The sequence below is a fragment of the Girardinichthys multiradiatus genome, chromosome 9 (genome assembly GCF_021462225.1).
Source record: "Girardinichthys multiradiatus isolate DD_20200921_A chromosome 9, DD_fGirMul_XY1, whole genome shotgun sequence".
NCBI lineage: Eukaryota > Metazoa > Chordata > Actinopteri > Cyprinodontiformes > Goodeidae > Girardinichthys > Girardinichthys multiradiatus.
In genome coordinates, this window is record NC_061802.1 from 1,910,439 (window position 1) to 1,927,909 (window position 17,471).

At 41.8% G+C, this 17,471-nt stretch overlaps 1 protein-coding gene across 3 annotated transcripts; it reads left to right on the forward strand.

The window, feature by feature from the left end:
* Positions 1-1,429: 1,429 nt before the first annotated feature.
* Positions 1,430-17,261, forward strand: gorab (golgin, rab6-interacting). Of its 3 annotated transcripts, none has more exons than XM_047374747.1 (7): positions 1,430-1,538; positions 6,796-6,954; positions 8,174-8,419; positions 8,493-8,796; positions 10,515-10,616; positions 10,704-10,844; positions 15,168-17,261. In XM_047374747.1, the coding sequence occupies exons 3-7, from the start codon at positions 8,365-8,367 to the stop codon at positions 15,556-15,558; spliced, it is 993 nt and encodes a 330-aa protein (XP_047230703.1). In that variant the 5' UTR covers positions 1,430-1,538; positions 6,796-6,954; positions 8,174-8,364; the 3' UTR covers positions 15,559-17,261. The 3 variants fall into 3 exon arrangements, with proteins under 3 accessions (XP_047230703.1, XP_047230701.1, XP_047230702.1); XM_047374745.1 differs by lacking the exon at positions 1,430-1,538 and adding an exon at positions 3,076-3,196; XM_047374746.1 differs by lacking the exon at positions 1,430-1,538 and adding an exon at positions 5,089-5,212.
* The last annotated feature ends 210 nt before the right edge of the window (positions 17,262-17,471 follow it).

Here is a 17,471-nt window from a genome sequence, read left to right on the forward strand (position 1 = left end):
CTTCCCACTGAGGTGCCTTGATACAGCACTCTGGGAACAGCCTATTCGTTCAGAAATGTCTTTCTGTGTCTTACCCTCTTGCTTGAGGGTGTCAATAGTGGCCTTCTGGACAGCAGTCAGGTCGGCAGTCTTACCCATGATTGGGGTTTTGAGTGATGAACCAGGCTGGGAGTTTTAAAGGCCTCAGGAATCTTTTGCAGGTGTTTAGAGTTAACTCGTTGATTCAGATGATTAGGTTCATAGCTCGTTTAGAGACCCTTTTAATGATATGCTAATTTTGTGAGATAGGAATTTTGGGTTTTCTTGAGCTGTATGCCAAAATCATCCGTATTAAGACAATAAAAGACCTGAAATATTTCAGTTAGTGTGCAATGAATCTAAAATATATGAATGTTAAATTTTCATCATGACATTATGGAAAATAATGAACTTTATCACAATATGCTAATATTTTGAGAAGGACCTGTATTAGTATGGTGTAGGGCCTCCTTTTGTGGCCAACACAGCGTCAATTCGTCTTGAGAATGACAGATACAAGTCCTGCACAGTGGTCAGAGGGATTTTAAGCCATTCTTCTTGCATCGATCCCGATGACCTGTGCTGCATGTCTTGTCCCTCTCTTTGACCTACTTTTAAAAAACAATCAAAAATAAAGGCCACCAGTGCCTCAAAAATAAATCTAAAATTAACCTTTCTAGCTCTGCCACTGGGAGAGATGCCTTTATTGTCAGGATCTGCCATTTTGGGTTTGGTGTTTCTTTACTTTTTCAGTTAGGTGTTCCTCTTCCTTTTGGTTTAGTAGTTATGTTTAATTATTTCCGCTTGGTGCTTCTTGGTTTTTTTAAATAAATTTATTTATTTCCTTCTGTTTTCCTGTGTTCTGACTTTTCCTTCACTCGTGCCCCTTAGTAGTTCCTCCCCTTGTCCTTATATCCCCTTCAGTTATTATTTACTCAAAGGTTTGTTTCCCTTTAGATTAGATGTTCTCTCCATCCTTGCTTATACTAGAGTTTCCTGCTGTTTAGTTCTTTATATTTATTTGTCCTCCCCGTTTTATTATGTTTGTATTGTTCTTTGTGTTAAGCTCCTCTCTGGTAGTTGTATTTAGTTATTGGTTACCGCCCTTTACCTTCTTGTTGTTGTTTAGATTATTGGTTGTATTTGGTTTTCGACTCCTTGCTCCTCCTTGTGAGTCAATGTTTTTTTATCTTTAGATCTAGTTTCCCTTTGGTTTACTTATGGTTTAGTTTTTCTCATGTCCCTGCGTTTGCCAGTCCTATCACCATAATAACCATTCATTTCCTCAGTCTCCACAGCTGGTTCCTGCACCTGTTTTCACTTCTCTTCTGATCACCTTAGCTTCCCTCTCATTGGTCCATTCTCCTCCTCTACCTGCTTATATACCTGGTTGTACTCATTATCCTCCACTGGTTCCTGACTTCATGCAAGCTATGTATGTCACGTCTTTCCTCAAGCTCTTTGTGCCTCTTTGGGTTATGCTACCACTGTTTTCTCATCTGGGATACTCCAGCGACCTTGTAAGTGCTGAACTACGAACCTTTATTAAAGAAGATCTTACTTTACAATATGCTGAGACCTAGTTCCTGTTTGCGTTTTGGTCCAAAACAACCTCAGACCGTGACATTTATCTCAACTCTTCTTGACTATTGCAATGCACTTTATGCTGGTGTCAGTAAAGCATTTCTTTCACATCTTCAGCTTGTTCAAAATGCTGCTGCCTGTCTTTTAACTGGTCGACACAGACCAGAAAACATCTCAACCAATCTTGTCCCCCTTCACTGATTCCTTTTGCATCAGAGAATTCATTTTAAAACCTAATGTCAGCTTATAAAAGCCTAAATGGTTTTGCTCCTCTCTACCTCTCTGATTTCGTCCAGCCTTATCTTCCTTCAGGGGCCCTTGGATCAGTCAACAAGTTGCTTTTAGTTGTCCCAGAAAAGTAGCAGGGAACTTAAAGGAGCATTTGCTGTTGTGGATGTGTGTTTTAATCTGTTTTATGTCTTGAGTTTATCTCTTTTTTATCTTCTTTTTGTACAAACTTTGGGCAAACTTGCTGTTTTTTTAAATGTGCTTTAGAAATAAATTTAATTTAGATTTGGATTTAAAAAAGAACCTTTAAGACTCTAGAAATTTTCATCCACACTCATCTGCACCAGATGCTGCACTAGTAGCACAGTGCTAAAGGTTGTTTTTCTGGATCCTACAAGTTTGCTTTCTTGAATTTACAGATTACTTGAGTTTTCACTTACCCATAAATTACAGATCACCTTTCTGGAACTTGTTTGTTAATTTCCAGGACCTTCCTTGAAGCTACAGGTTACTTTCCCAGGACGTACAATATCAGAACTTGTCTTTTAGAACTTATACTTTACCTGCACTGAATGTCACGATGTGACATTTTGGACTTTGTTTTATTGCCTCCTGTGATGGTTTATTTTGTCTAGATGTTTCTATTTGGGTTTTTGTACTCATTTTTGATTAGTTCCTTTGCTCCCTCTACTGCCTCCTGGTGTTTTTCCTCTTAGGCTTCTTTATGTTTTTCTTATGGGCTAGTATTGTTCATTATTAGTATTATTGTTATGGTAATTATTATAGTTCATTGTCTTCCTTGCATTCTCTAGTTTAATCTCTCTTTTAGTATCTGTGTGTTTTATGTTTTGGTAAATTGTTCCTTTGCACTCTTCTTGTTTACTAGTTTATTTTTCTGTTTCCTTTCCAGTTAATTCAGTCAGTGTGGTTAGGTTTGTATTCAGGTTTTCTTCATGGGTTCTTTGTTTGTTCTCAGGTTATTATTGTTGTTCCTATGTTCCCTCTAGTTTCTCTGTTTACTTTAGTCATGATTATTCTAGTTTTCTTATTCCTCATTTGATTATTTATCTTTGTCTATAGGTTTGCTTGGTCTGTGTTTCTGTTTATTAGTTACTTTGCCCATCCTCAGCCTTCGTATTTGTTTCACCTGTTCCTTCTACCTCCCTGCCTCCTTGTCACACCTGTTCCCTGTTTTCTCTGATTACCTGCCCTTTGTTATCCCTCAGTATATTAGTTGGTTTTGTGTCATTGTTTGTGGCTGGTTCCTGTATGTCACTACCCCGTTCTCAACCATGACTATGCTTTGTTTTTTGCTTCGTTTGGAAATTATGCTACGTTTTTGCCTTGAGTAACCTGCAGAGTTCATGTAAGTTTGGACTGTACTCTTGCTTCGTACCTGCAGTGTGTTTTGCTACATTTTTGCTCACACCTTGCAACCTCTAAATAAAACGAGGATAAATTCAAATGCGCCTCCCAAGCTCCTGTCTGCACTTTGGTCCGACCCAAAACCGCATTATGACACTGAACTTATAGACTTACTCCACTAGACTTCCAAACTGACCTGAAGCTACAGGTTCCTTTTCTGGAATGTATCAGTTACTGTACTGAATGTAAACTGTACCTAATGTTAAAGCATGGAGTGTGTTAAAAATGTTTAGCAGTATTCATGCAACAGAGATTAGAAACGATGTTTAACATGAAAGAACCATCAGTAAAAATCCTTTAAAATGAGAACAGACTGAGTTAAAGTAGCACTAGTCTTGTATTAGAAAACATTGGGGGAAAACACAGAAAATGGGATACAGGCAGTGAAAAAGAAGATGATGATGAAGGTGGACATCTCTATGATGTCAGGCCGCAGGTTTACACAGTAAAATGTCCACTGGTGACAAATGTAAGAACAAATTCAGAGGAATCATTGAAGTTGGACCGGAGGAGCTTTGGTCAGGATGAGGGATGAAGGCCGAGAGGTCAGCTTTTCTTCTGAATACAGATGTTTTTAAAACAGCAATTAGAAAGAAGTTCCTCCAGCTTCCAGCTCTGAGCTGCAGTAACAGCCTGACCCCTAATCATCCTCAATTTCTTCCAGGCTCCGACTCTCTGTGATGGTCGTCTGCAGAATGCCTGTTTATTTTTCATGGCACTTCCTGTTAGATTGAATGAGCATCACAAGGAGTGAGTCTATGGGGAATACACAGAGAACGATGTGCACACTCACTGCACGTGCTCAGTCGTTCACCAACACGAGAAAGCAATCTTTTACTCAAAACTAATACAACTTTATAAACGAAAGCTACAACCATAGATGGGCTTCCTATTAAAGAGCAACTTTAGCTACTTTGTGCAGAAAATAGATATTTTCCTCCGAGGACTGATTTTCTGTTTAACCTTGATGGACCAGAACCAGGTTCTGTAGAACACGGTATCATGTTGATGAAGTAATTTAGCCATGCGTTGTGTCTTTCTGACACTGAATGACAAATATGTAAATATGTTTTCATATTTGCCATTACCTTCTCAATTTTACCCATGAATTAACCCAGAAACAGACCTCTTCTACTCCTTAATGGAATTACAACAATGTCACAGTTATAAAAAAGATTAAAATTAATTCATACTGAATTAAACAAAGCTGTCTTTGAGTTTCAGTTTATTCTTTCAGACATTTTTACAGGATTTAGACTTTTTTCTGGCTCTTACAAATTATTACAAATGATTAATTCCCGCTTAGATCACTTTAAGAACTAGCTTTGCTTTCTAAACCTAATGTCAGGTTCTGCCACTCTGGGGTTTTGTTAGTTCCTTCTCTTGTGTTTTCTGTTTAGTAATTATGCTCATGCATGCCTAGGTTCTTGTATTTACTTTCCCCAGCAGGTCTGTGCTACTCAGTTTTGTTAGTTCTTTTCCCCCCATGTCCTTAGTTCCTTTCTGTTTATTGTCATTGGTTTGTAGTCTTTTTCCCAGGTTTGTCATTTAGTGTAGTTCTCTTTGTTTAGTCTCTCATGTTTATTTCCCTTCTGTCAGATAATTAGTTGCAGTTAGTCACTTAGTGTTTGTTTACTATTTTCTCCAGATTTGTTCTTCCCAGGTTTTGTCATTTAGTTTAGGTTACCTTTGCTCTGTCCCTCATGTTGATTTCCCTCTGCCTTGTATCATAAGTCACATTCCCCCTCTGTCTCCCAGCTGATCAGTTCCTCACCTGTTACCACTTCCATTTGATTACCTGCCCTCTTCTCTCATTGGTCCACACTCCACCTCTTTCTGTTTATTAACTGGTTTGTTTGCAATAATCCTTGCTGGTTCCTCATGTATGTCCCGTCTTTCCTCAAGTGCCTAGTGTTTACCTGCTTTGGTGCCAATGGAGTTTTCTCCCAGCGAACTTGTAAGTGCTGACTACCAGCCTTATTAAAAGCTGATCTACTTTGCAACATACCGAGCCCTAGTCCCTGTGTGCATTTTAGTCCGAAACTACTTCAGACTGTGACACCTAGACTACATATACAAGTGTAAACCAGGGCTATGTAAAGATTTATCATTGACTGATGTGTCAATGAGGTAAACGTAACTTTAAGTCTGAAATCAGGCCTATTCAAACAAGGTGCTGTGCACTGCTGCCAAACATCTTAAAATTCCTCCTAATACCTATAAAATTTGGGAAAGCACCCTGTGAAATCCTGAAATGTAATTTGAAAAGAATCCTGTATGTTTAAATAAAGTATCCTTTTAGGCCTAGAACAACAAACTTTAAATCAGAGGAGATAAACTGTAATTTCAAGTAAAATATATTGTAACTTCAGATAAAGTACCACAAAAGTATCCTGTAAGCTCCCATAAAGCAAGTTACAGAAAGTAACCTGCAGGTTCCAGAATTGTTTGGCCTGTTTTAATTGTTCACTTCATGTTCTTTCAAGAGAGAAGAGGCTTTCTCTCTTTCAAACAGCCAAACTGGTTTAGTGTTTTTCTAATTGTCCTCTCATGACCTTTAACCTGTTTAGTGAAGCCTGTAGAGTCTGTGATGGGGCTCTTGGGTTTTTGATCATCTCTCTGAGCTCCACGCTCTGACCTTGGGCTGAATCTGCTGGGTTGTCCACTCCAGGGAAGATTGGCAGCTGTCTGAAATGTTTTCCACTTGGGAATAATACTTTTCTCTGTAGGATCATGGACTTCAAATAGTTTGGTAATGACCTTTTAACCCTTCTAAGGTTGATTGGCAGCATCAATTGCTTCTCTAAGGGTATTGCTGTTGTCTTTCTGTCTTGGCGTTGTATTAACATGCTCCTGTTTGCTCCAGAGCAGCAAACTGTTAGAACTCCTGCTTTTAGAGATGTTTCTCACAGTTGGAGATGATCAATAACTGGCTGCTGTTCTCCATTTTAAATCCTCTGTACACAGCAACAATGTTCTTAGAGGTCGTTTTTTTTCCAAAGCTATACTGACAGTCATAGAACGGTTCTGTTTCCTATAACTACACATTTACCACTGAGTACGTCTGACATCTGAATCGTCTCTGAAACGGGTAACCCTGCAGAAAAAGAAATTACATTTTTCATTCATGTTAGTTAAGGCTCTCTCAGCTGCTGCTGTAAAATAATATTTGGATTTTAATGATGTAAAATGTCCACTGCATCTGACTTTTACAGTGACTGGGATTTAAAAATGGTCTTAATGGCCTTCTTTTAGGGTGAGTTTGTGACAACAGCAGAGAAATACATTAATCAGAGCATGTTTATTGGAAATTAAAATGATCTTAAAATATAATGACAGTGAGCACTTTGTTCATTATTACTCCAAAAATAGGTTGAGATTAGTGACCACATGTTGTGTCACAGAGGTTTAACTTCTCCTCAGCACCACAGTCCTGCAACGCCGTCATCTTGGCGAACTCCTCTTCTCTTTTATGTTCCACTCATACCTACAGGGAATTTATACACTTCCCTGACCTTTAACCCTGATCTGCCTTCACAGGTCATCTCAGTAATGAGCCATGTGGCCCCCACTAATCAGGAACCCAAGGCCATCCCATCTTCTGCCCGACGCCGCCACAGCTAAACCATTCTGGATCCAGCCATCTGGACTCCATGCCTGCTCTGTCTCCACTCTGCTGGCGATTTATGCCCTCCTGAGGTGTTTTGGCTTTTAACTCGCACATAATTGCCCCCCAGATGCAACAAAGATGTGAAGATCAGTTTTTATTGGTTGCCAAACAGAGGTCATTGTTTTGGTACCGCTTTGTCTCCTCTGTACTGCTGACATTAAGACACACTTTGTTCCTTGAGCTGTTACTGAGGGAAATAAAAGGCTGTGTAAGGCCAGGATAAGAACACAGTGGTGAGATGACGGAGGTGAATGTGTTGAGCAATGTGCATGCTGAATACAACTGGCAAAAAGTCAATGCACTCAGCTGTTTCCAGTTTCTGTTCAACTCTAGAATGACCTGTGATTCTCTGTCAGTTAGTGAGAGTTAAACTGTGAGATTTAAAGGAAAAGCACAGGACAGAATCAGATGTTGGCAGCTTTACTTGTTTGTAAGGCTTATAGAAAACTGGAGATCATTTCACAGGACAGAGGTCATAGTTTAAAAAGACAGGATTTATTCAGACAACTAAAGAGTGGATCCATCCATCCATCATCTCTTAATTTAGGATTCCTTTCCATTAATAGGCCTACAGTGTGTTACCAAAGTATTCACAACGCTTAAACGTTTTCACTTCTTATCTCGTTACAACCACAAACTTCAAAGTGTTTTATTGGGATTTTATGTAACAGAGCAACACAACCCTGTGCATACTTGTGAAGTGGAATGAAAACAACTTATGATTTACAACTTGTTTATCAAATAAAAATGTGGCGTGTATTTTTATTCAGTCCCATTTACTCCAATACCCCTAAACAAAATCCTGTGCCAACAATTAAATTCAGAAGTGTGGTTAGTAAACAGAGTCCAGCTGTGTCATTTAACTATAGTACAAATGCACCTGTTTTGTTTCTGGCCTTAAAAGTTTTTTAAAGATCAGAGAACAAACGGCATTATGGAAACCAAGGAACACAGCAGACAGGTCAGGGAGAACATTTTGGAGACGTTTAAAGCAGAGTTAGGTTCTAAAACAACATCCCAAACTCTGAATCCATCATCTGAACATGGAGAGAGGATGAACCAAATGCTGACCTACCAAGACATGGACATCCATCTAAACGGACAGGCTGGGCAAGGAGAGCATTTATCAAACATTTTTGCACTACTTTGTGTCAGTCTGTCAAATAAATTGCCAATAAAATTATTTGAGGAATCTGGTAACATGGCTTTAATTACTTTTTTTAAATTAAATAGTTCCTTTTTATTCAGGCGGTGGCTGGGACACTCATCTCACCGGCTTGGTTGGGGTCCTTCACGTGGCAGTGGTAAACAAATATGGCGGAGGTGTTAAGAGCTTCTTTCGGTGTTTCTGTGAAGTTTTCTGTGATTTTCTCTCTTTAATGAACGTATTATTTGCTGGATGTGTGTGAACGGGTCTTGTCTCGGTGTGAGGCCGTAGAATGAGCGGCTGGGCGGGTTTTTCTGAGGAGGAGCTGCGGAGAATTCAGCAGAAAGGTAAAGTACAACCGTTGCAGTCTGTGATTTTTATCCGCTTTAACGTTAATATGAGCCGGTTTCACCTCCACAGACTCCGCTGGACCTTCTGCCGCTCCCCGCGGAAGGAAGCCTTCTGCAGCCAGCCGGAGCCGGCAGAAGATACAGCGGGAGAGAGCGCTTCCGTTAGCCGGCTCACAGAGCCTCCTCCCAGGGCAACAGCTCAGCAAACCTCCGCCGATACTGGAAGGTCAGCCTCCAGACCAGACAGAAGCTTCTGCTGCCGGACAGGACAAGCAGCAAAAACGCGTTGATATGAAGCCGAATGAGAACCATCATCCGGCTGCAGAGAAGAAGATTCCGGTCGTGAAAGAGTTGGAGAAACAGGAGGTGGAACTGTGAGTAAAGCCTTAAAAATAATATAAATTAGTAGATTTTGTCTCATAATAAATGATCACTGGCAGTAAAAACACAGCTGGCTAGCGAAGTTCAAAGCAGGATTTCACAAAATAGAAGAGTTTTCAAAACGCAGTGAAGGAAAGAAGCTGCTACTCCTTTTTGTTTGAGTTGATGACATCACAAGAGGCACAATAACTGACCCAGTCAGCTTTAATAGTTTTTAATTTAATACACTACAGCAGCCTGGGTACTGTTAATGGATTTCAACCTTTACGTGTTAAACTCTGACAAAGATCAAGTCAGGAGGGAGAAGCTGAAACAGTTGGTTAAAATCCAAATGATTGTTTTCAGAACATTATCTGATATGAATCTGTTTATATTCCTGTTCATATTTCCACCTGGCTGGGTTTCCATTCAGATTCTCCACCTGTAAAATAACTAAATGCTGTGGAAGTACCACATGATACAGTGGTTCTGCAGGAACTCTGGTTAAAAACATCTTAATGGAAAACTGACCAGACTGTATGACCTTTAACAGCTTGACTCTAAGTGATTGCTGAAGATCTTTGATTGTGACGTCTGACCATTCCACTCTGCCCCTGTCCTCTTTACAAAACCCTTCCTTATGGTTTGTTGTTAGTAAATTCCTTTACGAACTCTTAGCAGCTAAAACATTTTCCTGCAGCCTGAAAGAGGAATTTTATAAAAATAAAAAAATCCAGTAAAACTAAAATCAACATAGTGAAAAGAACTCTGGTTGGTTGCCTCAGGTCTAATGTGATGTCATCAGAGGCATGTTCAAGTGGAAGTATTTATTTAGATACTCCTCTTCTCCCTCTACACTAATGACTGCACCTCAGCGGACCCGTCTGTGAAACTCCTGAAGTTAGTAGATGTCATTAGTCTGATCCAGGACACTGATGAGTCTGCATACAGACAGAAGGTGGATCGGCTGGTACACTGGTGCAGTCAGAACCACGTGGAACTTAACCCACTCAAGACAGTGGAGATGATGGTGGACTTCAGGAGAACTCCCCTCACAATCCTCAACAACACTGTGCCTACTTGGGTCACTTCCGGTTCCTAGGAATCACTCTTTCTCTGGACCTGAGATGGCCCTCACTCATAGTCACTGTTGGGAAGAAGGTAGCAGAGACTGTACTTCCTGCTGCAACTCAAGAAGTTCAACCTTCTACAGGAGCTGCTGGTCATCTTCTCCACTGCCATCATTCAGTCTGTCCTGTCTTCATCCATCTCAGTGTGGTTTGGATCATCCACCAAACAGGACAGGTCCAGACTGCAACGAATAATCAGGACTGCAGATAGAATAATCAGAGCTGACCTTCCCTCCATCCAGGATTTATACAGGTCAAGGGTCAGAAACAGGGCAGCTAAAATCTCTTCATGATGTGAGAAAGGAAAAGAAGTGTAAATGATGTGAGACCTCACAGTGTGTACAAGTGTCAGCACATAGATACTGTAACAGAAGCACCAGAGGGCTCACTGGCCGCAATCAGCTGCTCTACTCACCTTTACTGTGCAAAATTAAGTGAGTAACTGTGCAACATGTTGCCATATCCCACGGGGAGATCACCAGAAAGCCAGCATACTCATTTGGGAGTGTTTTGTTCAATTTGCTCCATGGTTGCTTTTGTTTTGTCTTCATGGTTCTAAAATGTGCTTTTATGTGAAATTCTGTGTTTTATTGCAATCACAGGAGAGAAAAGACCCGTCTGGAGCAGCTGCAGCAGGAACAAAAAGTAATCGAGGAGAGGAACAAGCTCAAGAAAGCTCTTCTGGCAAAAACAATCGCTGAGAAGTAAGCACTGCTGGTTTGATGCCATCAGGACAGATGGGAAGGGTCCCTGGTCCCAATAACGGATCACATAAATGTTTCTTTGTACAGATCCAAGCAGACTCAAGCCGAGGCCGTGAAGCTGAAAAGGATCCAGAAAGAGCTGCAGGCGCTCGATGACATGGTGTCCAACGATATCGGCATCCTGAGGGGGAGGATAGAGCAGGCCAGCTGGGACTACAGTGCTGCAAGGTTGGAGAGTAACAACACGAGAACGTTTCCTGTCATGCACAGTTTAACTGGGAAGCTCTGAGGTCCAACAGATCAAATGTGGCACAATATAAGAACACACATTGCAGCAAAAAAAACCTGATTTTCTGCAGTAGAACTTGAAAAGGTAACTTCTGATTCGGGGATTTATCACCGGGTTTAATAATTAACAGATGCTTCTGAACTCTTCACAGTTCTGATTAGCTGATCTGTGACCAGAACCGGCACACAGTATTTATTAACACCTTCTGGGGACATTAACAGACCATCTGGGTTTGAAATGGTCCCAATGGACGAAGATCAGAGACGCTGAGCTTGTGTTATTCTGGTGCCACGTTCTATCAACATTAGATCTGTGGGTTTCTGTTTTAGTGAGACGGGTCGACACTAATTCTAAGTTGGGAGTTTTTAACATGGCGCTCACAATGTTTTGATTGGTTGCTTGTCTCTGTAAACCCGCCCCCAGCTCCTGATGAAAGCGGTTCTTTCATTAGTCGATACTCAAAAAGAACTAATTAACTGCTGATGGATCCAGAGGAAACACTGAGAACTGGTGCTAAACAAGGACCAGAACCAGTTGGGTCTGTCAGGTCCCTCCACCCTAACCCTGCAGACTGTTGGTGCCAATAATGAATGTAAGATAATTCAGTCGATTCATGTGTGACACAACATGGCAGTCAGAGACACAGATCCAGGTTTTCTCTACCTGTTAGCTAAATTTATCAAACTTACCAAAAATAAAGGCTTGACATGTTTCACTCTGTGTTTGATGAATCTATACTTTCTGAATGAGACACGTCCACATGTTGAATTGTTTTAACCATATTCTGATTTTTGAGATGTATCTGTACTGCAGAGGAACAAATAGAAGTCATCTTAAACCTCATCTCTTCATTGTGGGCTAAAATCCCTGAAATAGCGCCCCCTTCATGGAACTTGTGGACATGTCTCTCTTTGTGGGCGTCTAAACTGGACTTAGCATCCAACATTAACTGTGTTGCAGTCTCCTGTGGTCTGAAACTGCGATGCAGTAACTGTGTGTTTGACCTTGTTGCTTTGATTTCCCTGGAAGATGATGAATGTTCGTGTGACGGGAAACAAAAGCCGACCTTCACCCACTCATTACTTCCCACTCTGCTGTGATTATGATGAGTTAATCACTCCCTAAGTTATTGCATGAAACAAAGAGGTGAAACCTGACTGGAAAATGTTTGACTGCATTTGGTTTGTTGTTGAGATGTTTCCAAAAAGCTTGTGGTGTTCTGTTCTTCACAATGAAAGCAAGGTTCCTCCATCCAGATGCTGCGGTCAGAGCTGCTGCTGCCTCCACCAGAGCAGAGCTAGAACAGGTTCAGAGCTCCGAAGATTAAAAATCCCTTTCCTGACAGACTGTTCAGCTCTAACCTAGAAATCTTCGGCATTTCAGGGCATTTTCTTTCTTTCTGGAGAACGAAGCATTCTGATTTAACTTCTGCTCATTTTTGGTTAAACTCCTGCAGAAAGCTGATGAGGAGAAATGTTTCTGTCACTGAAGGAAGCTGAAACAAAAATCACAGGATTAACACTTCGGATCAGAAGCTTCCATCCACTCATCACGAGTGTTTTAATTAAACAGGTTTTAGATTGTTTTTTGCAGGGTTTAATAATGATACAAAATACATCTGCAGTGAAGATTTGAATTTAATGCAGATTTTCTCTGATCCACCCAACTCAAATAAAGTACAGACCAAAAGTTTGGACACACCTTCTCATTCAAAGAGTTTTCTTTATTTTCATGACTATGAATATTGTAGCTTCACACTGAAGGCATCAAAACTATGAATTAACACATGTGGAATTATATACTGAACAAAAAAGTGTGAAACATCTGAAAATATGTCTTATATTCTAGGTTCTTCAAAGTAGCCACCTTTTGCTTTGATTACTGCTCCACACACTCTTGGTATTCTGTTGATGAGCTTCAAGAGGTAGTCACCTGAAATGGTTTTCACTTCACAGGTGTGCCCTGCCAGGTTTAATAAGTGGGATTTCAAGCCTTATAAATGGGGTTGGGACCATCAGTTGTGTTGTGCAGGAGGTGGATACAGTACACAGCTGATAGTCCTACTGAATAGACTGTTAGAATTTGTATTATGGCAAGAAAAAAGCAGCTAAGTAAAGAAAAACGAGTGGCCATCATTACTTTAAGAAATTAAGGTCAGTCAGTCCGAACAATTGGGAAAACTTTGAAAGTGTCCCCAAGTGCAGTCACAAAAACCATCAAGCGCTACAAAGAAACTGGCTCACATGAGGACCGCCCCTGGAAAGGAAGACCAAGAGTCACCTCTGCTGCGGACGATAAGTTCATCCGAGTCACCAGCCTTAGAAATCGCAGGTTAACAGCAGCTCAGATTAGAGAACAGGTCAATGCCACACAGAGTTCTAGCAGCAGACACATCTCTAGAACAACTGTTAAGAGGAGACTGTGTGAATCAGGCCTTCATGGTAAAATAGCTGCTAGGAAACCACTGCAGAGGACAGGCAACAAGCAGAAGAGACTTGTTTGGGCTAAAGAACACAAGGAATGGACATTAGACCAGTGGAAATCTGTGCTTTGGTCTGATGAGTCCAAGTTTGAGATCTTTGGTTCCAACCACCGTGTCTTTGTGCGGCGCAGAAGAGGTGACCAGATGGACTCTACATGCCTGGTTCCCATCGTGAAGCATGGAGGAGGAGGTGTGATGGTGTGGGGGTGCTTTGCTGGTGACACTGTTGGGGATTTATTCAAAATTGAAGGTATACTGAACCAGCATGGCTACCACAGCATCTTGCAGCGGCATGCTATTCCATCCGGTTTGCATTTAGTTGGACCATCATTTATTTTTCATCAGGACAATGACCCCAAACACACCTCCAGGTTGTGTAAGGACTATTTGACCAAGAAGGAGAGTGATGGGGTGCTGCGCCAGATGGCCTGGCCTCCACAGTCACCAGACCTGAACCCAATGGAGATGGTTTGGGGTGAGCTGGACCGCAGAGTGAAGGCAAAAGGGCCAACAAGTCCTAAGCATCTCTGGGAACTCCTTCAAGACTGTTGGAAAACCATTTCAGGTGACTACCTCTTGAAGCTCATCAACAGAATACCAAGAGTGTGTGGAGCAGTAATCAAAGCTAAAGGTGGCTACTTTGAAGAACCTAGAATATAAGACATATTTTCAGTTGTTTCACACTTTTTTGTTCAGTATATAATTCCACATGTGTTCATTCATAGTTTTGATGCCTTCAGTGTGAAGCTACAATATTCATAGTCATGAAAATAAAGACAACTCTTTGAATGAGAAGGTGTGTCCAAACTTTTGGTCTGTACTGTACATACATAAACTCACAATAACATTTGGTCAGATGTCTCTTAGCAAGTTGTACCTTGAACACACTTCAACAATCAGTCTGACTGGACATTTGATTTCTTGGCACATTTCGTCCGTTTAACCTGGTTGGTTTCTTGACTCAGACCCCACTTTAAGTGTTTTCTACAAAGTATCAACAGGGTCAAGGTCAGAACTTTGAGCCTCTTTTCTCTATCTCAAAACCAGTCTGGATGTGTGTTTAGGATCATTGTCCTCAAGGAAGATCCATTTATGATCAGGTTTCAGCCATCACATTAAAGGAAACTGGTTGGCATGTCCAGGAACCACCAAAGCTCAGTCCTGCAGGACCACCAGTGTTTCTGTCCACAGTGAAGCCACTTTTACACCAACATGGTCTGAGATGGTGCTGACATAGAGAGAACATCAGTCTCCAGAATCAACACCTTCAGGCTGGACTGGACTCTGCAGCTGTCCACTTGAACAGGACAGATGTCCTGGAAAAAAATGTTGGTGGTCAGATGAGACAAACACCGAGCTGTTTGGCCAGGAAGACATGTAGGATGCTTGGAGAAGCCAAGGCGAGGCTTTCAAACATAGAAAAACAGCTGTCATGCATGGTGGTGGCAGCCTCATACTGTGGGGCTGTTTCCCTGTCAGTGGTGTTGGTTCATTGCACAAAGTGGATGGAATGATAAGGGGGGGCAGTTGGTTGAAACTTGTCCAGTTCGATATTCAGCTGAATGTATGTAAACTTGTGACCCTGGATGGATTAGAGAGAATCCACAGTAAGTTCAAACTGGTGCCCCCAGTTCTAATAATCCTTACGGTTGTTTGCTTGTATTTTTATCCCATTCTGGAACAAAACCAGGTAAAATAAACCATTAAAAGCCAAAATGGATCAGTGGAATAAACATCTCACCACAACATAAAGTTTTCCCTCCTCCTTGTTTCTCCTCAGGAAACGCTACGAGAAAGCCGAGGCCGAGTACGTCATGGCCAAGCTGGACCTGCACAAGAAGACTGAGGTGAAGGAGCAGATGACGGAGCACCTGTGCGCCATCATCCAGCAGAACGAGCTGCGCAAAGCCCAGAAGCTGGAGGAGCTGATGCAGCAGCTACAGCTGCATGTCACCGAGGAAGAGGAGGAGAGGAGGAGAAGAACCTCTGCCGAGCCTCAGAGTAACGGTAAAGATGGGAGCGACGAGGGAGCGGTGCAGTCAACACAGGATGAGGCTGTGAAGGAGAAGAGGGCAGAGATGGTCCAGCAGGAGACGATGGATCAGCTGAAGACAGAACCAGACTGTAAACCATCAGAACACGGTCATCAGGTTGAACCTTTGACCTCCTGATGCTGAGAGAGGAGACGGGCTCTGATGGCTTTCTCACCTGAGTTCCTCTCCAGGCTGGACAATCTCAGCTCTGTCTGAAACACGTTGGTCCCTAAATCATCTCACCAGACGTTTCAGGTTAGGACAACAGAAGACGAGAAGTTTTCTCCAGTCAGGCTCCTCAGCTCTGATCTGAACCAACAGAGAAACAGAAGTTCTGTTACGTTTTCAGAACCACAACAGAATCTCAAGTCGGCTTTATGTCCGATATTAGAATCAGGTTTTATTTTGGTTCAACCTCCTGCAGCTCCTCCTTAAGTTCAATGAAAAGTTGGTTTAGATAACTTGAAGAAAGGAATCAGATGAGCTCACAGTCATTCCCGTTTGAGTTCAGTTTCAGTCGGCAAAACCTGGAAGAGCTGCTGGATTCAGAAGATCTTCCATGAGGAAGTTCCTCAGCAGTGGGTGGGATGTACTTTTAAAGATCTGTATTTATCACCACCTTCCATAAACCTGGTTCATCACGGTCGTGTGGTTGGTGTAAAGGTCACTTCTGTCTATTTTCTGTGTGTTTGCAGCCGATGGAGAACCAGGAGAAGAACTGATCGTTCCCACAAATTGCACGACACATGCAGTGTGTTAAAAATGTCAGATATATCTATTATGTGTTTTATAAAGATGGTAAAATATCCAGAGTCAAATTAATCCATATTTTCCTTCCAGAAATAGAAAATGTTTGCAGCGTCTTTCAGTTTTATCTAGATTTTCTAGAAGAACTCGAAGATTCATTCGGTTACAGGATAAAAGTTTGAAAATGATTGTGTTGGAGGTTAAACCCGGGAGAACTTCTCCAGAATCTTTCAGAGTGGTTCTGAACCTGTTGTGTCCTAAGTTGGAGCCCTTTCTCCAAACATGGCTGCTTCTGACGGTTGTCTTTGTGGAGACACATAGGTCCTGTTTGCTTCCTGGAAGGTGTGCGTTTCCTGCAGACCGAGCGCAGCACCAGTCCATTGTAATCTGGACCATGAACTCTCCTGGCTGGAGTGTGGTTCTGTTGGACTCGTGTTTCACAAAGCTGATCCTGGTTTTGTCAGCAGGCCTTCCTGCTGTAAGGTGATCTCAGCTGATGCTTTCGGCTGTTTCCTGCAGGTTTGCCTTTCTTCTGGCTGTGCACAGAACCTGTCAGGGACTATATGTGGCAGGAAGTTAATGGAAAACACTACATGAATGAGCGCAACCAAAGCCTGAAGCTCGTTAGAAACATCAATGAGGTCAGTGTTTTAAGCGGGTTGGGATATTTTCCTCTAATAAACGGTTAACATGCTGATTGTGTTTCTGTGTGTTCTGTCCTGCTCTCCTGATGTTGGTGCTCAGATAACGAGGCATCTTCAGGACAGAAGCTCTCTGTTTGTCTGCTGTTTTCCTGCCAGGTCGTGTTAAAGGCCAGTAAGTGTTGCTGTTAAACCACGTAGAGATTTTACTGCGCTCCGGTCACATCTGGCAGACTGATGGAGACGCAGTAAAAACAGCTTTTTTAATTAGTTGCCAAGCTGTAGCGACCTCCGCCACCAGAGGTCAACGTTTGAAGTCATCATTGGCAGGTTTCACCTCCAGTCCACCAGCCTGGGTTAAATACGACTTCAGCTTGTCATTTCTGAGCCGTTATTAAGCTTAAGTGTCTTGTTTAATTTTAAATGAAAAGAATAAAACTAGAACCACATTAACATCTATCGTTGTGAGTTTTCTTCTTCTTTAGATTTGTTTTGCGGCACTAGTGGCCAGTTTCCTTTAAAAGTAGGCAGACAGGAAATGGGGTAAAGAGAGGGGGCAAAATGCCTCCGTGGCCGGGACTCGAACCAGCAACAGTCACGTCAAGACCTGAAGCCTTTCTATACATGGGCCCTGCCAAAATTCTTCTTCTGGTGTTCTATGGG

Excerpts from the sequence above, each read along its gene's own strand:
- gorab (XM_047374747.1), top strand. The coding sequence starts at position 8,365 with ATGAGCGGCTGGGCGGGTTTTTCTGAGGAGGAGCTGCGGAGAATTCAG. Across the intron at positions 10,617-10,703 it reads GCAAAAACAATCGCTGAGAA|ATCCAAGCAGACTCAAGCCG; the intron begins GTAAGCACTGCT and ends TTCTTTGTACAG. Across the intron at positions 10,845-15,167 it reads TGGGACTACAGTGCTGCAAG|GAAACGCTACGAGAAAGCCG; the intron begins GTTGGAGAGTAA and ends GTTTCTCCTCAG.